The sequence below is a fragment of the Tenrec ecaudatus genome, chromosome 1, assembly GCF_050624435.1.
Source record: "Tenrec ecaudatus isolate mTenEca1 chromosome 1, mTenEca1.hap1, whole genome shotgun sequence".
NCBI lineage: Eukaryota > Metazoa > Chordata > Mammalia > Afrosoricida > Tenrecidae > Tenrec > Tenrec ecaudatus.
Window position 1 is genome coordinate 314,406,629 of NC_134530.1, and position 25,284 is coordinate 314,431,912.

The following is a 25,284-nucleotide window of genomic DNA, read 5'->3' on the forward strand; positions in this document are numbered from 1 at the left end:
ATGTGAAATCATCTGACTTTAGAAATGAATGTAATCTTCATTCTCTTTGCTCATAAAATAATTTTAAAAGCTATTTTTAAAACTGTATGTATGCATTTTTAATATCAAATTAAATACAAAAGACCTTGATTCTCTTATAAAGAAGGACACAATACTGGTCACTTCCATTTATAGGATGTTGAAGACCTTGTAAACATCGATCGATATTTATAAGAAGCAGAAGAATGGTTGCTTTTGGAGCTGGAGGGTGGACTTGGTAGGAAAGAATCATGAGGAAGTCTTTGGGGATGTGGGAAACAGTCTCTGTCATAATCTACAAAATGACTATCGAGGAGGCTGCCTGTGCTTGCCTTCCGCTAGCGGGACACTTTCCAAAACAAAAGCCAAAGCCCAGACCCAAACCCCAACCCCTGCTCCGATGGTGCTTCCGCACTGAAGCTGCTCGGGGGCAGGAAGCTGTGGTTGTTTGCATCCACAAAGACTGCAACCTCCGGAACTTAGGCAGGCAGTGCTGGTCTGTCTCCCGGGGTCCCTGTGAGTTGGAATAGACTCAATTATTATTTCTTTTAGACTTGCTTGTCCACATCACTATGTTCAAGTTACGTGTAGTTGTAAAAAAGTAACCAATAAGAGGGAAAGGAGTCCTGGCGGGCTAGTAAGTTATGCCGTGGCCTGCTCACGGCAAGGTCTCCTGGGGGGAAAGAGGAGGCTTTCTGCCCTTGTAAAGATTTGCCGCCTTGGAAACCAACAGAGGAAGTTCTGCCCCGTGTTGTTGCAGTTGTTGATGATGTGAGGTGCCATCGAATCGGCTCTTTTGGAATGACACGCTGCTCAGTCCTGCAGCAGCCTCAGCCTCGTTCCTATGTTGGAGCCTACCGTGGGAGCCATGATGTGATGTCAGTAATCTCCTTCAGGTATTTCCTCTTTCGCTGCCCCTCTGCTTCACCAAACAAGACATCCTTCTCCAGGGACTGGTTTCTCCTGGCATGTCCACCACTTGTCTATCAGTTTGTCGCAGTGTGGTGGCCTGTGTGTGGCTGTGATGTGCTGGAAGTGTTAGTCAGATAGGCAGGGATGGGATGTCCATTGACACATGCCCAACAGAGCCAAGTAGAGAACAAAGGCCTAGGTTTGCCCGCTGGGCGTTAGGCCTGGATCAGCCCACCTGGGCCAGGTGTTTGCAATTCAGCCAATGGAATCGACCTGGGGTCGTTCACCACGCCTCCCCCGGGAATCCTTGAAAAGGCAGGAATCGAGAGGGAGAGGGGTCTTTTTTCGGAGGAAAACTTGGGAGAGAGATCTTTGCGTGACCCTGAGCAGTCTCTGCCAGGCTGCATGGTCGAAAGGAATCCTATGGGTGCCGTGTAAAACCTGAAGCTTCTTTTAACTCTCATTAAATTCACTTGGATCACGAGCCAGGCTTTGGCGTGAATTCTTTCTCATGCGGAGCCAAGGACCAAGGTGTAAATCTAGCCCGGAGAGAGAGACCTTACGGAAGCTGTGCCGCTGGTATTTCAAATGCCAGCAGGGTCACCCAAAGTGAACAGGTGTCAGGGAGCTTCCAGATGAAGAGCAGACAATGAAGAAAGACATGGCTCACCACTTCAGCGGAAGCAGCTGCTGGGAAGCTTATACCGAGCTTCAAAACCTTGTTCTGTTCTATAGGATCATTATCCATCAGAATCAATTTGATGGCAGTGGATTCAGGAGAAGCAATTGTAGAGTCGCAGTAGCAGAGGACTAGGGTGAACCAGACCCAGTCATGGTCATTTTAATTGCCTCATATTGTTGCTGCTGTTCTTGTGGTTATAATGTCTTTGATTATGGGCCCTCCCCCAACCTTCCATCACCTATTTCTCTGTCTTTAAAAACACTTCCTTTCAGAAAAGCAACTTGGACTCTGTGTGTTTTGCACAAAGTAATTTGTAACACTGAACTAGATTTATGCCTCGAGGAATTAATGAAATATTTGGGGGTTTTATGATATCAAGGAGGCAAATTTCAAGGAACTAACGTTCCCTTCAGACCTTGAATACGGCAAACCCCTAAATATACCCAGTACTCTGAACAGACCAGAAGCAAGAGTGCAGCTTTTAGAACCACCAACCCTCACACACAACCGGCTTGGGAGGAAGGCTGATGTTCAGGGTTATGTCCCTGTGCAAGGAACTTCATCATCGTGCTGGCAGTAGAAATCAGCGGCATCACCAGCCTCGATATTGCTGATTGTGAGAATGAATTTTCTTCCAGACTGTAGTCCAGTGAACCGGGATGGCACTCCAGGGTAATTGTTTTCTGCATCATAGATGAGAATCTTAGGAGGCTGACCTGTTTTCTTCTGATGCCAGGTTACGTAATCACTAGCATCCTTCTCTGTTTCGCAGTGGGTGGAGACGCTCTCTCTTAGAGACACGGAGAGGAAAGGTGGAGACTGGGTCATCACAATGACTGTTGGCAGCTCCTGCATGGCCACGATCTCGACAACCAGGTTCTCACACAGCGCAGGATGAGAGGGCAGGGGAGAGAGCAGGAGAGAGAGCTAAAAGCCATTTTCTTTTGTTAGATGGGTGTTCATCTGTTAGCTTATTATTAGTGTTGCTTATTTTTCATTTTATTTTTTGGTGAGTTATAGTTTGCTCAAGGTTTAGTCCTTCTAGCATTATTCAAATTGTGGGTCCTGGCAACTCATTTGGCATTTAACCTTGATGAAGTCTTTCTTGCTTCCCAAACCAGAAAAAGCTCCACTGGGCTTTTTTTCCCCATTGGGAGAGCATTGAAATGCTCGCTCTGAGTTAGTGCACCCAGTGGCATTGCCTGGGAAGGTTCTCTCTGGTACCAGTGAATTTTTTTCATAAAGGCAGTTTTCCTTGAACCGTGTGTGTGTGTGTGTGTGTGTGTGTGTGTGTGTGTGTGTGATGACTGATTTAAGAGAACAGCGTGCAGCTGTGAAATTTTGTTTCCTGCTCAGGTAAAAGCCCACAGAAACTTGTGATGTGTAACACACTGTACAAGGTCAGCACCATGAGAAATACTCAAGTGTACGAGTGGTTTTCTCGTTTCAAAGATGGTGAATGTTGATTGATGACAAGCCTCATTCTGGACGTCCATTAACTTCCCAAACAGACAAAAATGTGGACAAAATTTGTGCCCTTGTGCTTGAAGACTGATGACGGACCATTGAAGAGATGGGGAACTTATTTGGACTATCTTGACTCTTGGTTCAATGAATTAAAAAATATTACTAAAAGATCATTTTACTGGGGGCTCCTACAGCTCTTATAACAATCCATACACCAATTGTATCAGACGTACCTTCTTTACTTAAGAATGAAGAGATGAATGGAATAGCCAGTGTTTGCCCTTTTTGTCTTGGGCACAAACCCTAGGAGATGTCCTCATTACCATCATTGCTCTTTCTAGGCAAGGGGATGCAAAGCCAAGGAGTTGGGGTCCTAGGTCCTTTGGGGCCAGCTATTGTTGGGGAAAAAGCTAGTTTCAGCAACTCACAGGGGTCATTCTATCAAGTGCTATAGAATCAAGTCGGCATTGACTCGACGGCAGTGAGTGTTGGGTTTGTCACCAACAAGTATGGGCAGGCTCAGTCCCAGGTCTCTGTTGCTTTCCAGATGGCAGGCGAGTGCACCTTCAGGGTGCAGAGGATGACACACTGTGGCACATCTGCATGGACACTGTTGACTGCGTTTTGCTCCAGTGCAGGCACATGATCACCTGTACCAAGCATGGCATTATATGATGCGTGCCATGCACGTGTTCAAGTCCGGAGGCCTGGGAGTGCACCCAAACACTCCTGTGCACAAGGATTGGAGACCCACTGTTCAGAAATATAAGCGAGCCTAGACATTATTTATACTAGTTTGTATGGATGAGATTTCTCTTAAGTTGTGGAGACATTGGTCACACACCCCAAGCACATCTGTTGGTGAATAAGCTTTGTTGCCTGGGGTCTGTAGCACTTAAAACTCACCCCTGAAGGATCGGCCATCTCCAACCTGTCAGCATCAGTTCCTGCCCTTCTTATTTCCCTTTCACCTGTTTGTAACTGACCCCACTTAGAGTGGCTGCCATGGTGTGCGATGAGCAGAGGGCCCAGTGAATGTCCACTGCATGGCTTGTGTATATAGTAAATACTAACACTTGATGAATGTAAATATCCATTGTTGCTATTCCCGCATTTAATCTTTAAAAGAAAATAATTTTATTGGAGGCTCATACGACTCTTATCACAATCCATACATACATCAATTGTATAAAGCACTTTTTACATTCATTTCCCTCATCATTCTCAAAACATTTGCTCTTCACGTGAGGTAGTTAGTTTATTGTACCAACCTAGCCTATAAACATATGTGGGGTTTATTGAAAGGCAGAGGGATAAATGGCTCAGCGAGGCTCTCCTTTGTAGTTCTCTGGTCTCTTGCTTTATGATGGTCACACCAGGGTGCAGCTGCTTTAGCAGTTCTCTGCTTCAGCTTGCAAGGCTCACTTCCTGCAAGACATCCCCAAGGACAAGCCACATGGACCTACCCCAATGCAGCCTGGGGTGCTGGAGCAGCCATGTGGAAACCCCTGCCAGCACTGAGATGCTTATACATTCACTAACTCGGCTTTCCTCCTGCAGTCGGCATCATTGCCTCTGTTTTGTGAGATAGAGGACTTTGTGGACTGGCGTTGGACATATGGGTTAATGGGTTGATGTTGGACTTGTGACCTGGGCAGCACTGCATTGGGATGTTTTCTTTTTTTTAAATTTTATATAATTTTATATATACATTTATACAGATAGATAGATAACTCAAGAAATGAACAGTTAAATTATATACAGATAGATATATAATACAAGAAATGAACGGATAAATTATAAAGCAGTACAAATGGCTCAGTGCAGCTCACTTCCTTGAGAGAGTTGTGAGACACTGGCAGTCCTTCAAGTCTTGAGGGCCACCAGGTAGTCCTCTGTAGAGAGATTCAGGCTATCCCAGCACAGGCAGCAAACAGCAAGGCAGGTCACAACAATCAGTCCCCAGCTCAAGAGATGTAAATTCCAATTATGTGGTGAAGCGGGTCTTGAAGAAATCTCAAATTACAGGGATACCGTCCACAGGTTAGGTGTCCCACAGGCAGTGTAGCTTGTAAATTGAGGGACAGATCAAGCAAGGCAGCCTCACACTGGTCTGATGATCAAAGAGCACGAGACAAGAAAGGCGAGGCTCCCTGAGCCATTTATCTCTCCACCCTTCAACTAATCCTACATGTGTTTATCGGCCAGGCTGGCACAATAAACTGTCTCAATTGTTGAGTATTACACTTCCTTTACTCTTTTAAAAAAAACAATTTATTAGGGGTTCATACAACTCTTATCACAGTCCATACATATACATACATCAATTCTATAAAGCACATCTGTACATTCTTTGCCCTAATCATTTTCTTTATTTTTCCCTCTACTTTTAAGAGAAAGACTAAATGTTTAGCAAGGTACAAACCAATAACTTTTAAAATGCTGGTCTGTGTTTCATTTCACCCACATTTAAAATACTTGGATCTATTTTCTTGTCCCTTCTTCAGTCATGATTCAATTGAGTAACTTAATTCAAAGCCCTCCCTACTCATTGTGGTTATTAGGCTCCTTAAAAGCAGTTCTAACTCATAGCAACTCTGCTACACCAGATCAGAGCACCGCCCCACCCTCACAACTGTTACACTCTGGCCCATTGCTGCAGCCTCTCTGTCGATCCATTATCTTGAGGAAATTGGAAAATACACTTTCAAATTCTAATGGATCATAGACTTCCTGGAGATTGGATGAACCCGTGAATATGGTGTTTTGAGATGATCTTGATCTACTGGGCAGGTTTAAATGACTTCATCTGGCATTTTGACTTATGGTTTAAAGAGGACCTGGGGAATATTGGGGAATTTTAGTGGGCTTTATTCATTGAGGTCTACTTTCTTGTAGCCTAATTGATTAATTAATCAATTAATACATCCTTAATTAATACATACTTAAATTAGTATGTGTTGCTGTTGTTAAAAATGGGGTATTTGATTGGAAAATAGATTGTTGCAAATGCAGTTTGGTTCATCTTTAGCACCCTACCATTTGATCTCTCTTATGATCTATTTAAATTTGTTCTAGTTTGCATTGGGATGTTTTCTTAATGTGCACTTACCCTTTATATAAAACTCTCTCTTACACATAAGTTTCTGTGGATTTGTTTCTCTAAAGTACCCAGACTAATACACCATGAAAGCCCTTGGCATCAGCTCCTCATTTTCCCCCTCCCTCCCTGCTCCCCACTCCCTCATGGACCCTTGATAATTTATAAATTATTATTTTTCATATATTATGCTGTCTGATGACTCCCTTTACACACTTTTCTGTTGTCCATTCCCCAGGGAGGACGTTATATGTAGATCCCTGTAATTGGTTCCCCCTTTCTCTCTCACCCTCCCTCCACCCTCCTGGTATTGCCACTGTCACCACTGGCCCTGAAGGAATCATCCGCCCTGGATTCTATGCGTTTCCAGTTCCTATGTGTACCAGTGTACATCCTCTAGTCCAGCCAGATTTGTAAGGTAGAATTGGGATCATGATTTTTTTTTGTGGGGGAGGGGAGGTAGCATGTAAGAACTAGAGGAAAGTTGTATGTTTCATCATTTTTACACTGCACCCTGACTGGCTTGTCTTCTCCCCCCTACCCTTCTGTAAGGGATGTCCAGTTGCCTACAGATTGGCTTTGGGTTTCCATTCTGCACCCCCCCCCTCATTCACAATGATAGGAGTTTTTGTTTATTGATGCCTGATACCTCATCCCTTTGACACCTCCTGATCACACAAGTTGGTGTGCTTCTTCCGTGTGGGCATTGTTGCTTCTGAGCTAGATGGCTGCTTGTTTATCTTCAAGCCTTTAAGACCCCAGATGCTATATCTTTTGATAGACTGGTACTATCAGCTTTCTTCACCACATTTGCTTATGTACCTATTTGTCTTCAGCAAATGTATCGGGGAGGTAAGCACACATGATATGACTTTTTTGTTCTTTGATACCCGATAACTGATCCCTTTAGCACCTCGTGATCACACAGGCTGGTGTGCTTCTTTCATGTGGGGCTTGTTGCTTCTGGGCTAGATGGCTGCTTGTTTACCTTCAAGCCCTTTAGACCCCAGACACTATGTCTTTTGATAGTTGGGCACCATTAACTTTCTTCACCACATTTGCTTATGCACCCACTCTGTCTTCAGTGATTGTGTTGGGAAGGTGAGCATCATAGAATGCCAGTTTAACAGAACAAAGTATTCTTGTATTGAGAGAATACTTGAGTGGAGGCCCAATGTCCATCCACTAACTTAATACTAAATCTATAAATATATACACACAAATCTATTTCCTCAACCTCATATATAAATATATTCACATATGTACATGCCTTTATTTAGACCTCTATAAATGCCCTTTGCTTCCTAGATTTTTCCTCTACTTCCCTTTCCTTTCCTTTTTTCCCACTATCATGTGCAGCCTTCCTTTGGGTTTTAGTAATTCCTCTTGGTTAAATTACCATTGATCATGCCCTACCAGGCCCCCTACACCCTCCTCACCACCTATTTGGATCACTTGCTGTTCCCTTGTCCCTGGGTTTGTTAACACCACTTCCTTTCCCCCCACCTTCCCCTCTCCCATACCCCCCGGAAGTGTCAGTCCTGTTGTTTTCTCCTCCAGATTGTTCATTCTTATTTAGACAGACCTGCAGAGATAAAAACATGCACAAAAACAAGACAGAGCAAAACCAAGCAACAAAAGAAAACAAAGCAAAAATCCAATGACAACAAAAACAAAAAACCCACAATACAACAACAACAAAGAAGAAAAACTTTTAGTTAGTTCAATGACTGTTTGTTGGCCTTTAGGAGTGTTTTCCAGTTGAGTCTGATGGGGTGCCAAGCCCTGGCCCCAAAGCCTATTTTTGGTATTCCCTGGGGACTTCGTTGCTCTGTTCCCTTTGCTATTTTGTTGTACACTCTCAATGTTTTGCCTCAGTGTGGTGGGATCAGTCACATTTAATCTTAATTGGGAACAAATGACATTCTGTAGACCAGTGGTTCTCAACCTTCCTAAATGGCTTAAATAGGAAATGGGATGCATAAAGATTGATATAATAGACATTAGTGAATTGTATTGACTGGTATTGGTCATTTTGAATCAGAAAATCACATGCTGTACTATACTGAGAATGATACATTCAAGAAGAAGGGCCTTGCATTCATTATCAAAAAGGACATTTCATGATCTATTTTGAAGTACAGTGCAGTCTGTGATAGGATTATATCTATCCACCTTCAAGGAATTCCAGTAATACAAGTATTATTCAAATTTATGCACTAATCACAAAAGTTAGTGATGAAGAAATTGAAGAATTATACCAACACCTTCAGTTGGAAATTGACCAAACTTGCAGTCAAGAGACATTTATAATTATTGATGATTGGAATGCAAAGATGGAGACAAAGAGGAAGGGTGAGTAGTTGGAAAATACTGTCTTAGCGATAGAAACAAAACTGGAGGAAAATGATATAATTTTGCAAGATCAATAACTTGTTCCTAGCAAATACCTTTTTCAACAACACGAACAGTGACTATGGCTGCCTCTAGATGGAATACAGAGAGTAAAAACAAACAAACACACAACTACATCTCTGGGAAGAGACAATGGAGAAACTCAATATCAGGAGCTAAAATGAGGCCATAACACTCATTGACATTGAGTCCAGTGCAACTCATAACAATCATATATGATAGAGTAGCACTGTCACTGTGGGTTTCTTAGACTGTTAATCTTTACAAAAGCAAAATGTTTTATCTTTCTCCCATGGAGTTGCTTATGTATTCAAACTTTGACCTGTGGTTATCAGTCACTATGCTACCAAGTCCCCTGTTGAAGGGATCATAGGAGGAAAAAACTGATATCCATAAGCAGCTAACTGTTTCAGAGACAGCATCCTTAAACAGAAAGCAGAAAAAGGTTCTTGTTGTTCTGATTTCCTTAGTATTCTTTCACACCATTGCTAACTCGCTTTTAAACATCCCTGCTCAGACTACATTCTCTTGAGCTCACTATTACAACTCACACAATAATGGTGTGTCCTGTTGAACAGAAATAGAGAGTCCAGCTTTAACGTACAATGTCCTTGGTGCTCCACATGGCTAAGGACAGTCTGACCTCTTCCCTCTCCTTCCAAAATATTCTGGAAGGAGCTAGACCATTCCATCTGAAGAAGTAGGCAGACCTGTTGTTGTTGAGGCCATTGAGCCAGTTCTGACTTATATTTTAGCCCATTGTTGCAGTCACTGCACCAATCCACCTTGTGGGGGGTCTTCTACTCTTATATTGCCCCTCTGCTTTACCAACCATGATGTCCTTTTCTAGCGATTGATCTCTCCCAATCTCATATACAAAGTACACGAGACAAAGAAGTCTCATCATCCTTACTTCAAAGGAACATTCTGGCTGTACTCCTTCCAAGGGAGATTTGTTTGTCTTGGGAAGCCCAGTCCCCATGATTTTCAACCAAAGTTAAAATTAGAAGGTATGAGTTATATTTATCCTGTCACAGAAGCACTACATTCTTCTGACTACTGGCTCACCCTATCTCTCTAGCAGAAACGGGCTATGTTTTCCATCCTTATATTTAGTATCCAAATGGAATGATAATGCCTCTCCTTTATGCTTAAATGTAGCACGCTTTCCTTCAAGAACTCACTGAAGTTCTTTGATTTAAAGTTCCAGTTAATACATATCTTCTCTCTTCTGAGTTCCTATGTTAGCGATTTTCTACATCTTTAATCAATAATTTTAATAACCATTTTTGGGTGTTATGACATATTGTAGTTTTTTTATAAATAAGTTAAAAATAGAGTACAGTGGGATCCTTGTTTCCTTTACCTAGTTTTCCTAATTGGTAATATCTTGCAGATTTTGAAAAAGAGGTAATATCTGGAATACCATATGCTAGCGTTGATATAATCACCCATATTATTATCTGAGGACGTTTATATGTATGGATGTGTGTACACTTAGTTCTATTCTATTTTATCTAACCTGTAGGCCCATGTAACCACTATCATATTCAACAAGTGGAACAGTTCCATCACTTTAAAGGTCTTCCTTATGCCTTTTTATACCAGATCTATCACACTCCCAATCTTGTCCTTAACTCTTAGAATCACTGGTCTGGTCTCTAATTCTATGATTTTGCCATTTCAATAATGATATAGAAATAGAATCATACACTATTTAACCTTTTTGAGATTGGATCTTTTTTCCCTTAGCATAATTCCCCTGTCATTCTTTCAAGTTTTTGCAAATTAACTGTATATAGTTCATTTCATATTATTGAGGAATATTTCATGGTAAGGATGTACCACACTTTGGATTCACCTATTGAAAGCCATGTGGCTTGATCCCACGTTTGATAAATATATTAGGTACTATGAACATTATATGTAGGTTCTTGAGTCAAAATAAGTCCATTTATCTGGGATAAATGTCCAAGGGTGGAGTGGTTGGGTCAAAGGTAATTACACATTTTCTTTAATAAGAAGCTGTCAAATTGTATTGCAGAATGATCATGTTTTTATCTGCACATCAGTAATACTCATATTTGAAAGAGAGACTTTTCTCTGCATATTTTCCAAAATTTCACGAAAAACGTGTAGCTATTCTACGATTTGTGAAGTGGTATCTTGTGGTGGTCTTAATTTGCATTTCACTAGCATACCTCTCAGGTGGGAGACAATTAAAACTTCAGCGACCAACAAAAAGATTGGAGATTTGAGTCTTCCATGAGGCAACTTGGAGGACAGCCCTGGTAATTTAGTTCCAAAATATCAAGCTATTGAAAACCATATGTAGCGCAGAAACAGAGTAAACCATGAGTCAGAATCAACTGCACCTCATGTGGTGTATAAAGACTCCTGACTCTCTAGGACCCTATAGGACAAAGTAGAACTGCCCCATTGCGTTTTCAATGCTATAATCTTTATGAAAGTAGATTGCCTCATTTTTCTCCTGCTGAGTAAATGAGGGATACAAACAACAAATTTTTCAATTAGCAGCTTAACGATTCACCACTGTGCCCTTTTTAATGACTATTTACTGCCCTCGTTGATTCCGATTCACAGCAACCAGGAATCTACTCAACAGCAGAGATTATGACAGAGCAGAGCTGCTCTCTTGGGTTTCTGAGACTGTAAATATTTACAGAAACAGTCTGCCTCATCTTTTTCCTAAGGAGTGATTGGTGGATTTGAACAACTGGCCTTTCGTTAGTAGCCCAATACTTAATCCATTGCACTACCAGGGTTCCTTTTCAAATGGTATGTTAACAGGGCTCCCTAGAGAAACAAAACCAGGACACTAATAATTATATATATTTATATGGATAGATACACATATAACATAAAAAATAAACAGTTAATTAATTTATAAAGCAGTACAAATGGCTCAGTGCAACTCACTCCCATGAGATAGCTGTGTGACACTGGCAGTCCTTGAAGTCTTGAGGGCCACCAGGTAATCCTCTGTAGAGCAATTCAGGTTATCCAGGTACAGGAAGCAAACAGCAAGGCAGGTCATCAACAGTCAGCCAGATGACAGGGTCCGACAGTCCTCAGCTCAAGAGATGCATACTCTAGTAGCATGGTGAAGCAGGTCTTGAAGGAACCTCTAACTGCAGCAACACAGTCCATGGCTTAGGTGTCCCACAGGTACTGTAGGTTGCAAATGGAGGCAGAGAACAAGCAAGGCAGCCGCACACTGGTCCGATGATCAAAGAGCAAGAGACAAGAAAGGCGAGGCTCACCAAGCGATTTATCTATCCATCCTTCAATTAATCTCACATGTGTTCATTGGCGATGCTGGCACGATAAACCTACCTATCACAAATGGCTAGTGAGGATGGAGAGGAGCACTAGCAGCTCTGTGGTTAAGCTCCTAGCTGCTAATTGAAAGTTAGGCAGTTAGGCACCACCAGCTGCACTGCGGGAGAAAGACGAGGCATTTTGCTTCCATAAAGATTGGCAGTTTTGAGAACCTAATGGGACAGTTTCATCCTGTCTCAAAGGGTCACTTGAAGGCAGTAGTTTTAGTTTTAGTGAGGTTGTATATTTTCTCATTTACCTATTTGCTTTTTCAATGACTAAGAATTGACTAGAAGGCAACAGGTTTTTATTCTTTTTGATCACATGTCCATATATATCTTTTGCCCACTTTCTAACTGGATTCTTTATTTTTGGTCTGGGGGGCTGGCCCCAATACCACCAACTAAGTGAATACCTGCTCCTCCCTCCAGAAAAATTTATTTCAAAGGACGGCATTCAATCTGTAGCTCCGGGAGAGGGACATATCTGATCAGAGCATATGGGTGCAGTAGAAAAGGGAGGAGGAGAGAGTGGAGCACATCCTAGCCCACTGGGCTGTGAGGACGATGTTCCCAATTCGAGCAGCCAGTCCACAGAGAGGACCACATGGCCGGCCCCACTATGAGGCATGGCGACCCTCACTGACTCATAGCCCTACAGGGGACAGCACCTGACACACAGTGTGGGAATTGTACCCTATCTGATCCCACCACATGGAGGCAAAACAGTACGGAGTGCAACAGAATAGCAAGGGAATGGAGTGGCGAGGTTCCCAGGGAATGCTGAAGGTGAACTTTGGAGCCAGGGCATGGTGCCCCAACAGACTGGACTGAATAACACTCCTAAAGGCCAACAAACATTCCTTGAACTAACTACAAGCTTTTCTTTCGTGTTGTTTTTTTTGTCATTGGTTTGTTGTTGTTGTATATTGTTGCTTGGTTTTGCCCTGTGTTGTTTTTGTGCATGTTATTATCTCTGCTGGTCTGTCTAAATAAGATAGGCTGGATGAACAATCTGGAGGAGAAAACAACGGGACCACCTGTTCTGGTGAGACATAGGAGAAGGGGAGGTAGGAGGAAAGGTAGTGGTGTTAACAAACCCAGGGACAAGGGACCAACAAATGATCCAAAATCGGTGGTGAGGAGGGTGTGAGAGGCCTGATAGGGCATGATCAAGGGTAATGAAACCAAGAGGAATTGCTTAAATGCTGGTGGGGACTGAGCATGTTAGTGGGACAGGAGGAAAGTCAAAGGAAATAGATGAAAGAGCTGGGAGGCAAAGGGCATTTATAGAGATCTAGATAAAGACATGTACATATGCAAGTATATTTATATCTGAGGATGGAGAAATAGATCTATGTGCATATATTTATAGGTTTAGTGTTAAGGTAGCAGAAGGACTTTGGGCCTCCACTCAAGTACTGTCTCAATTCAAGAATACTTTCTTCAATTAAATTGGCATTCTATGATGCTCATCTTCTCGACACAACTGCTGAAGTTAAAACGGTTGAATAAGCAAATGTATTGAAGAAAGCTCACATTGCCCGACTATCAAAAGATATAGTGTCTAGGGTCTTAAAAGCTTGAAGGTAAGCAAGCAGTCATCTAGCTCAGAAGCAACAAAGACCACATGAAAGAAGGACACCAGCCTGTGTGATCAAGAGGTGCCAAAGGGATTCGTTATCAGGCATCAGAGAACAAAAAATCATATCATTGTGTGCTCACCTCCATGATACGATTGCAGAAGACAAATGGGTAAATAAGCAAATGTGGCGAAGAAAGATGATGGTGCCCGGCTATCAAAAGATAAAGAATCTGAGTCTTAAAGGCTTGAAGGTAAACAAGCGGCCATCTAGCTCAGAAGCAACAAAGCCCAAATGAAATAAGCACACCAGCCTGTGCGATCATGAGGTGTCAAAGGGATCAGGTATCAGGCATCATCAGAACAAAAAATTTTACCATAGTGAATGAGGAGGGGAGTGCAAAGTGGAGACCCAAAGCCCATTTGTAAGCCACTGGACATCCTCTTACCAAAAGTTTTTGAGGAGGAGATGAGCCAGTCAGGGTGCAGTGTAGCAACGATGAAACATACAAATTTCCTTTAATTCCTAAATGCTTCCTCCCCCCACCCCACTATCATGATCCCAATTCTACCTTGCAAGTCTGGCTGGACCAGAGGATGTACACTGCTACAGATAGGAACTGGAAACACAGGGAATCCAGGGAGGATGATCCCTTCAGGATCAGTGGTGTGAGTGGCGATATTGGGAGGGTCGGTTGGAAAAGGGGAACTGATTACAAGGATCTACATGTGACCTCCTCCATGGGGGATGGACAACAGAAAAGTGGGTGAGGGGACATGTCGGACAGGGCAAGATATGACAAAATAATAATTTATAAATTATCAAGGGTTCATGAGGGAGGAGGAAGCAGGGAGGGAGGAGAAAAGTGAGAACCTGATGCGAGGGGCTTAAGTGGAGAGCAAATGTTTTGAGAATGATGAGGGCAATGAATGTACAAATATGCTTTGCACAATTGATGTGTGTATGGATTGTGATAAGAGTTTTATGAGCCCCCAATAAAATTTCTCTGAGTGTGCTTCCAATCTTTGTATCCTTTTCATAGAATCTTTCACACAGGAAATGTTTACATTTTAAAATGAAATCTGATTTATTAATACAATTGCTTTATGAATTGCTCCCACAGAGCAGCGAGTGGTTTCCCACTGCAGACTTTTTGGTTAGTAGAACAATATGTAACCGATTATGCTACCAAGGTTCCTTAGAAAGACTATATAAACAAGCAATTCCACCCTAGATATACCCAAAAGATTGGAACAAAGGACTTAAACAAGTGCACATACACACGTGTTCATGTTACAATATATGAAAAGTAGTACTATTCATAATTCACTATTTAATATAAAAGTCACAATAGCAATATTCAAAAGTGGAAACGGCCCAAATGTCCATAAACAGGAGAATTGGTATACAAAATGTGGTATACCCATACAATGGAATAGTCTTCAGCCATAAAAAAGAGAATAAAGTATTGTTGGAGAAAACTATAGTCAGAGGAGCCTCCAAAACCTTATGTTATGTGAAAAAAGCCAGACACAAAGGTCAAATATTGTATTATTTAATTTATATGAAATACCCAGACTATCACAAATTTTGAAGGTGTTTGTTAGGCTGGGTTGATTAGAGAATGAAATCCAGTGATATTTATATATGTATAAGAACCAGTTTTTTATTAAGAAATAATTAAATCTCAAGAAAACATCCAAGCCCAGTCCAACACAAGCCCACAGATCCAATAGCAGTCCGTAAGTCCCTCTCCAGGCTAACGTTGTCACCTGCAATGATGCAGAATGCAGGAAGATCACAGGCCAGTGGGTACAGAGTTGTGTGGATTCAAGGTCAGTGGAAACATGGCAGGGCTTTGGCAGCTTCATGGTTAATGGCAGAGAGAGAGGGGGGACGGTCCAGGGTCCTCCTTATGAGAAGGACAACTCCCTGGAAGCAACAGCAAGCTGTGATTTGATTGACAGATTTGACTCCACCCCTAGTCGGGAGCGTCTAGCTGACCTAAAATCATTCAACCATCACAAGGGGCCTTATGAAGATACAGATTCCATTATCTTTAATTACAGATTACTAAAAATGTTTTTGAAACCCCTTCATACAGGTTACCAGATGTTGGAGAAGAGGGAAGCAAGCAGAAAGTGTTCAATGGGTAGGAGGTTTACTTTGGATTGGTAGAAATGTTTTAAAGTTAGATAGATGTGGTGGATGTTTAACATTGAATGCATTGAATGCCATTGAATTATTTATTTTAACAATTTATCAATTGATAAATGGATAAGGAAATGTGGTATATGTGAGGGTGAGATAATTAAGGTTTGTTGTGCCAGCCTGGTTGATAAAACACATGTAGGATTAATTGAAGCGGGGAGAGATAAATGGCTCAGTGAGCCTTACCTTTCTGGTTCTCAGGTCTCTTGCTTTCTGATGGTCGGACCAGGGTGTAGTTGCCTTAGCCAGTTCCCTGCTTCAGCTGCTGAGGCTCACTTCCTGCCCGACATTCCTGAGGAGAAGTCATATAGACCTACCCCGATGCAGCCCTGGGTGCTGGAGGAGCCCTGTGGAAACCCCTGCCAGTGCTGAGATGCTTACACATTCACTGAGTTGGCTTTCCTCCTACAGTCAGCATCATTGTGTGCCTTTTGTGAGATTGAGGAGGACTTTGTAGCTCAGTGTCAGACCCATGGGCTAATGTTAGACTTATGGGCTTGGACAGCACTGGGTTGGGATGCTTTCTTAATGTACACTTACCCTTTATATAAAACTCTGTCCTATATACCTATGAATTTCTGTGGATTTGTTTCTCCAGTCTACCCCGACTAACACAGAGGGTAAGTGAGGCAACATTGTCCCCAGGGCTCTGCTTTATACCTGCATGGTTTACTCTAAAAACTGTGCTTTAACCTGTCTCTGACATCAGTGGGTCACGGCAGACAAGTTCTCTCAGTACTACATTTGTCTTAGGATTCCCTCAAAAGAGGCCCAATGAAAACAATGGTTTCTGAGGGGTGTGTTGGGCCAGTTAAATTCAAAGCAAAGGAGTCAGTTCAGAAAGCTCTGATGACCATCTTTTGGATTTAATAGGGGTAACCTTGATGGATTTTCGTCAAAGACTCGGGATGATGTTCATGAGAGATTATTAGGAAAAAGTTTACAGAAAACAGAAAATCACGTTGGTGAGAAATGAGACCACCAAGATTACATACACGGAGGGCTTTTCTCCCATCACAAGAATGCACCTGCTCATTTCCCCACGATAATAAGTCCTATTTTGTGAGAATTTCAATGGGAAACCATCAACCCTACAGCCTTGATATTGCATCTTTAGACTTTTTTTTCTGCTTTCCTAAACTCAAAGGACTTTGGAAAGGAACACAATTTGAGTCCTTGGAGGATATCAAAACTGCGATTTTGACTTGATGTAAATTGAACGCACACATTTTTTGAGGACTATTGACTTCAGAAATGTTAGACCTAGATGGGGGATACTTTAAGAAACAACAGCTTCACATTTTGATATTTTTGTGTAGGATTGGGGTCTGTAATTTTGTTAGCAATACTTGTTGACTTGGACATCCCTACTCGCTCACACAACGAAATAATATTCAGCCCGCAAGAGAGATGAAGTTCTGACGCATGCTACAAAGTGGACGGAACTTTAAATTATTACGTTAAGTAAAGGCAGGCAAAGGAGGACAAATACTTAATTGTATGATTTGACATACGAAATGTCTGTATTTGAGGCAAGGGTTTATTAGTGATTACCGGGGATAAGGGTGGGAGGATGGTGAATTATTACTTCCAGTGCACTGAAATTCTGTTTGAGATAATAACAGCATTGGGGAATAAAGTGGTAGTGAATAAACACAACATGGTGAATATAATTAGCGTTACTGAATTGTACACTTACTGGTCAAAATGACAAAATTTTTATTGTATTTATTTGACCACAATAAAAAGTCTGATCATATTTGTGTGAGCTGAGTTCTGGATTCTCTACTTTATTCCATTGATGAATAGAGTTCCCGCTCCACTCGTACCACACCTTTGAATCCCTGTAGCTATCCAGTGAGTGCTAACCTGGATTCCTTCGACTTTCCTTCTACCAAGATTGTTAAAGCTACTCTCGGGCCTCCAGGGTCTGTTTGTATGAATCTTTTTTTTTTTAACAATTTATTGGGGCTCATACAATTCTTATCACAGTTCATACATATACATACATCAATTGTATAAAGCACATCTGTACAGTCTTTGCCCTATTCATTTTTTTCTCCTCTTTTCTTTTTTCACATTTTATTAGGGACTCATACAACTCTTATCACCATCCATACATATACATACATCAGTTGTATAAAGCACATCCATACATTCCCTGCCCCAATCATTCTCAAGGCATTTGCTCTCCACTTAAGCCCCTTGCATCAGGTCTGTTTGTATGAATCTTAAGTAGATGCTTTTGTATGTCTAAAAAACATATTGTCGCTGATTTGATAGAAACAGCATTAAAACTGTAGATCAATTTGGGAGAGTTGACATCTTTATAATATTGCATATTCCAATCCATGTGCACCATGTATTTCTCCACTTAGGTAGGTCTTCTTTGATTTCTTTTATTGGTATTTAAAATTTTTCAGAATACAGATGCTATACTTGCTTTGTTAGATTTGTACTAAGTATCATTTTCTTTGGTGAGATTTTTTTGACATTTGTTTGTTGACCTTGCATGAATATCTTGGATCCTTGCTAATTTGTTATGGTTTAGTGGGTTTTGGTCGTTTGTTTTTTGTCTTGGGCTTTAATCATGATTTTCTAGGTCGACAATCATGATGATCTCTTTTTTCTGAGTACATGTGTTTTCTCGTCATCTGGATAGCCACTTCTTTGAGGGTCTTCAAGCAACGTGAATGACTGTGCTATGAAAAGGCTTCACAATTAGACTGCAATCCCTGAAACTCAGCGATGTTTCGTGGAGTCTTCCTTTGATCTTCTATTTTTGCTGGAAAGAGCTAATTCGCATTTGTCTAAATGCCAGAACTCTTGTTTTTCCTTGCAGTGCAGTTCAGTTAATCTGTTTGGAATAGTTCTCTTTTATTTACAGCTTCAAGAGAATTGTGTCCTAGGACAGACTGAAATTGGAATTTAATTAATGTATTTATAGTACTTGGATACAAATCTCTTTTAAACACCAGAGAAATGACTATATATCTGATTCAATTTGGAGTCCTTAGCAGGTAAACAAAATGAGGGAAATAGGTTTTTTGTTTCCTCCCTATCCAACCAAACTATAAGTAAACTTCTCAAAGCTCTGCCTTGGCTCTTTTCAGAAATTGCTTGGCTTCTTTCTATGTTCATAATTTGATTGAAGACTTTTATGAGCTATATTTTTATTTCTTGTGTCTGGTCTTTGCTCATGCATCTTGTTTGTCAAATACGGGTCACCATTCTGCACAAGAAAACAACCCCTTTAATTAATTATTTTTGTAAAAGATAATTAATATTTGGCAGAATGTACAAGTGAAAAGGAGAACAGATGTGTGTGTGTGTGTGTGTGTGTGTGTGTGTGTGCGTTTACCGTTAACAAGCAAAGAAGGAAGTTGTAATTGTAATTCTACCTGTAACACCGCATTGAAAATGATTCATAAAACCGAATGCCATCTCCAACTGGATTGAAACTTATTGCTCTGCAAGGAAAAAGTAAGTCAAAAAGTATTGCTAGCAGGCCACTAGGGTTCCGGTGCATCCATGTGCAGTTCTATTCCAACCAAATATGTTTAAATATGACTTAGTGATCGTTGGGTGGCTTCAGGCAAGTTCTCTCAGTCATACACTCGTCTTAGTCTCGTTAGGGGGTCTTTTGCTGGACCAGAAACATCGTTGCCCTAAGGTCAGCAGAGAAAGCAATGGTGACTATTTGGGGATGCCAAAGGATTAGTCTTTCTTTTCTTTCTTTCTTTGAGATTTTCATTGTGGATTGAAGGAACTTTTACAAAATAGATGGTTAATATTACATTGAATGATTCATACACATTTATGCTCTTCTATCTCATCCATTGGAATGTTTTCAAAATTTTATTAAAAGATCATTTTTGTTGGGGGCTCTTATAGCTCTTTTAGCAACCCACATGTCAGCTGTATCAGCATATTTGTACACATGTTGCCATCATTATTTTCTAAACATTTACTTTCTATTGGAGCCCTTGGCATCAGCTCCTCTTTTTCCTCTTCCTTCCCCTTTTCCCTTGACCATTGATAAATTACCGATTATTTTTATTTCCATATCTCACAGTGACTGCTGTCTCAGTTTCCCCATGGTTTCTGTTGTTCATCACGCTGTGTGTGTGTGTGTGTGTGTGTTTGTGTGTTAATCATTGTAATCGGTTCCCCCTTCCTCCCCTCCTGTCCCCACCTTCTACCTGCCCTTCTGGTATCACTACTCCTATTCCTGTTCCTGGATTCTCTGTGTTGTGAGCTCTTCTATGTACCTGTATACATGCTCCAGTCTAGCTGGCAGTGAAAGGCAGGAGTGGGGGCATGATAGTGTGATAGTGGGGGGTGGTGGTGAGGAAGCCTCAATGAAACAGAGGGATATTGTGTGTTTCATTGGTGCTTTACTGCGCCCTGGTTGATTCATCCCTTCCCTGTGACCCTTCTCTGTAAGGAAATGTTCCATTGTCTACAGATGGGGTTTGGGCCTCCGACTCCCCTCTATCTGAACAATATGGGTTTGTTTGTTTGTTTGCTTGTTTATTTGCTTGGGTCTCCTGATGCTTGTTACCCGATCCTGGCCACACCTCATGATCACACAGACTGGTGTGCTTCTTCCATGTGGGCTAGTTGCTTCTCTGCTAGATCGCCCTTGTTTAACTTCAAGGCTTTAAGACCTCAGAGGCTATATCTTTTGATAGCTGAGAACCATCATCTTTCTTCGCCACATTTGTTTATGCTCCCATTTTGTCTTCAGTGATCATGTCAGGAGGGTGAGCATCACAGAATCCTAGGTTGTTAGAATGAAATGTTTTTGCTTTGAGTCAGAGCTTGAGTAGATGCCCCAAATTGGTCCACTACCTCAGTATATTGCCATATAAATATATGTACATAGGACCATACCTCTCTTTTATGATGCACATTCCTATGTTTATACCTCTATCCATGGCTTTGCTTCCTAGATATTCCCTCTGCTTCCTTTTACCTTCCTCCTCCCCCACCATCATGATTGCCTTTCTTCTGCTTCTTAGTAATTCCTCTCAGCTAGATTGCTGTTGCTCCAACACTTCCAGGACCTCTCTGTCTTCCTCGTTGTTGACTGCAATCTCTTCAATGTAACAACACCCATCCCATCACCTCCTTTTGTTTCCTGTCCTAATTCCTGCTTCTTTCTTAAGCCTTCTGAGCTTTGTCTTGTGGTCAATCCCCATGAATTCCAAACCTACAGTTATTCTATGATGTGAATACTTCAATAGTATTATTATTCTCCTCATAGATTTGCCTATTGTTTGGCTGGAAATTGAGCCGAGGAGGTTACAGAACCCCCAGAGCAACCGATGAGCACTGTTTTAGGGGTTCCACCCATCTCTCTCTGACCAGCAAGCCTGTTCTCCTTCATGATTTGAAACATTGCACCAGGATTTTCTCCCACACTAGAAAGTCTTCTAATGCTATCCCTTTCAGAGTAGTTGGTACTGGAATCTGGACACCATCTAGTTCTGGTCTCAACATTGCGGACAATAGCTATTGATGTGGTCCACTTAGTCCACCGAACTAAGAGTTTCCATGTGTATCTGGTTGTCCTCAATCGATCATCTGTACAAGGAAAGACCAACAGCTGCACTTTAGGTGCTTGCTAACTAGCTTTTTAAAAAAAATCATTTTATTGGGGGCTCCTACAACTCTTATAATCCATACATATATACATTGCGTCAATCACATTTGTACATTTGTTGCCCTCATCATTCTCAAAACATTTTCTTTCTGCATGAGCCCTTGGTATCAGCTCCTCATTTTCCCCCTCCCTCCCCCACCATTTTCCCCTCACAAACCCTTGATAATTTATAAATTATTATTTTTTAAATTAAATTAATTTTTTTGCTAACTAGTGTTTAAGACTCTAGTTGTTATTCACTAAAGTCGGATGCAGACTGTGGACTATATTATGTTAATTGACTTTGATATCACCTGAGACTATTGTTCTCATCTCTAGGTCCAATGACTCATTTCCTCAAGGTGTTTGGTTATGTCTTAGAAGTTTTCATAAGTTTACCTCCTATATATCTGGATGTAGTTATAGCAAAGGTAGAGACCTATGTACAAATATCTTCTGTCAAATATATATATTTGATATATATGTGTATATATATATATATGTATATATATATTCGTGGGTATTCCCTCTCATTCCCACAACAGTTCACCTTATGTGTCTATCCATACATCTTCTGGCAAATTACCATTATTATATGATTATGTATATAACAGTACTTACCTCTATTGCCTTTACCTCTTGTACCCATTATTCCTCTAACTCTAATATTTTTTGTTAATCTCCTTCTTACTGTATATTGCCTTTCCTTTAACCTGAGTTTTTGAAAATCACTTGGCTTCCCCTCCATCTGGTAGGGTCTCTTCTCTGACCCCCCTTCGTTCTCAACAATAGGGGTTTGTTTGTTCACTTGCTTATTTGTTTTGGGGTTTCTGATGCTTGTTACTTGATCCTATTCACACCTCATGATCACACAGGCTGGTGCTTCTCCCATGTGGACTTTGTTGCTTCTGAGCTAGATGGCCACTTGTTTAACTTCAAGCCTTTAAGACACCAGATGCTATATCTTTTGATAGCTGGGCACCATCCGCTTTTTACTTTGTAAGTGTCCTTTTTATTATTATTTTATTATTAGCTCCCATATCTTACACCATCCATTTTACCCTACAATTCTGTTATTCATTCCCCTTAAGTGGGGTTATACAATCATCTTTTTTTTTTTCACAAGAGAAAAGCTTGTAGTTAGTTCAGGGATCGTTTGCTGGCCCTTAGGAGCGTTTTCCAGTCCAGTCTGTTGGGGCACCACGCCCTGGCACCAAAGTCCACTTTCAGCATTCCCTGGGGACCTTGCCACTCCATTCCCTTGCTGTTCCGCTGCACTCCCCCAGTGATTTGCCTCGGTGTGGTGGGATCAGGTCAGGTGCAATTCCTATACAATCATCTTTGCTATTGGTCCCCCCACCTCTCTTCTCATACCCCCAGGGAATCATTACTCACATTACTTTTCTGACTGGTTTATCTCTCTTCATTTTATTTCATGTGATGTGAGCTGAAATTATTTTTTGTCTCTGTGGTATTGCATTTTTATTTAATTAATGTGTGTATGTAAGTATATTCTTAAGAACTCACCACCTGTATCCTAGTGGGTGTGATAGGAAATGTGTGTGTATAATTCTGTGTTTATTGTTCATGTAGCACCATTGGCTGGTGTTTGTCTCCTTCTGTTGATGATTAGATGAAACAGTAGCATGCAGTGGTCCTCACTCAGGAGGTGGGGGTCCAGTAGGTAAGGTGTGGCTTGGCTATGGGGCATGGCTTTTGGTTACAGCCAGGTGATACAAGGAAACAAATCAAAGCAAACAATAAACAAAACTTAAAAATATATATAATAAAGAAGAAAACAGCAAATAGGAGCAAGGAAGCAAACAAGAAAATAGAATTTAATAATTAAAAATTCATTTTATAGGGGCCTCATACAGCTCTTATCACAATCTATACATGCATCCACTCTGTCAATTAAATTTGTATATATGTTGCCATCATCATTTTCAAAACATTTTCTTTCTACTTGAACCCTTGATATCAGCTCCTCATTTCCCCCTTCTCTCCCTCATGAACTATTAATAAATTATAAATAATTATTATTTTTCATATCTTACGTTGACCAATGTCTCCCTTCACTCACTTTTCTGTTGTCTGTCTCTCCGGGAGGCGGGTATATGTAGATCATTGCGATCGGTTTCTCCTCTCTCCCCCATCTTCCCTTTATTTAAGGATTTAATTATTTTATTGTCTCCAGACACCAGTGTGCCAAGTGGCTGTCTTGATCAAATGTTGTTTGCAAAATTTCAAGGTCACTGCAGTGCATTAGACCAGTTGGCAACTCACTGTCTCCTCTCTCACCAATGTTGTTCAGTGTTTTCTCCTAGTTGACATTCAATCCACTTTTCTATTCTTTCCTCTGAAGCTCACGGCTTCAGGATTATCATCCATGTCTTTTAAATTTGATCGCTCATGCAGAGATTCCCAAATTTATTTCCCTTACCTTGCTCCTTTCAGGAAATGAAAAATTTCTCAACAACACCCAAGCACTTAAAAACTTTTGTACTAGAGCCCATAATCCAGGATAAAGGGAAACATCTGTTTTGTCAACTCCCTTGATTCACTCTAGTGCCCCAAGAGGGTGGGATTGTCTGCTTTGGGAACCACTGCTTTAGCGTGTCTGTGTAGCATGCCTAGCTAGTTCACCATCTTGCTTGAAGTTTTCCTCAAAGGGTAATCTTGACAAATAACCTCTAAAAATGTAGGATGATCCTGGGTGCATATTAGGAATAAGTTTTAGAAAATTGAAAACTGCATTAATGAGAAAAAGCCAGGAGATTTGGGCCAAGAATTTTTCTCCCCACTACAACAAAATAACTGCTTATACTTCAGGGGGAGCATGGATTGTCCTACAAGAATTTTCTTGGGAAGCATCATCCCATCCACCCTAAAGTTTTGATCTTTCCCCTTCAGATGCTAACTAAACCAACAAACAAACAAACTTACTGCCAGCAAGGGTAGGACTGCTCTGTGAGTGCCTGAGTCTATAACTGTTACAGAACCAGAAAGCCCTGTCTTTCTCCCTCCCCAAACTAAAAGAACATTGAAAATGAAAATAATTTGCATTCATCCAGGATGTGGTACAAGTTAAAGAAAACAGAATTCTTTAGGAATGGATTTGAGAGATGGAAACACTACCTTCAGAAATGTATAGACATAGATGGAAGATTTGTTGAGAAAGAATAGCTTCATATTTTGACATTTTTTTTGTTTACTAAAAGTTTCTATGATTTATAGAAATAATTTTAGTGAGTTGAAATGTATAAGATTTAGAATATAAATTGAGGGTATATAGAGTCAGGCTATAGTTTGACAGATGGTTAAGTAGAGATGCATTAAGGGCTCATCCAGGAACAATGAGCATGGGAGTGTGATTACTCTAGAAATCCAATTGCTTCCTTGGGTTTCATTGTTGGCAGCGAGCAGCCATGCGGCTTGGGGTTCACTCAAAAGTAGTGAATGCATGTCTCATAGTAGGGCCAGCCATGTTGTTCTCTCTGTGGACTGGCTGCTTTACTCAGGAACATCATCATCACGGCCTGGTGGGCCAGGCTGTGCTCCACTCTCTCCTCCTGCCCCTTCATCTGCTCCCGTGTGCTCTGATCAAATATGTCCATCTCCCATAGCTGCAGGGTCAATGTCGTCCTTTGGAACAAGTTCTTTTCGGGGGAGGGGCAGGAATCCACTTAATTTATGGTGCTGCTATGAGACATGATGCCCCTCAGTGACTAAGGGCGATACAGGGGACAGCACCGGAGACACAGTGTGGGAATTGCACCTGACCTGATCCCACCACACCGAGGCAAATCACTGGGGGAGTGCAGCGGAACAGCAAGGGAATGGAGTGGCAAGGTCCCCAGGGAATGCTGAAAGTGGACTTTGGGGCCAGGGCGTGGTGCCCCAACAGA

At 41.3% G+C, this 25,284-nt stretch overlaps 1 gene segment (V, D, J or C); it reads right to left on the reverse strand.

Moving 5' to 3' along the window:
- Window positions 1–2,149: 2,149 nt before the first annotated feature.
- On the reverse strand, window positions 2,150–2,467 carry LOC142442317 (immunoglobulin kappa variable 1D-33-like). The segment is given in 1 exon segment: window positions 2,150–2,467. A coding segment is annotated over 1 exon segment (318 nt).
- Window positions 2,468–25,284: the final 22,817 nt, after the last annotated feature.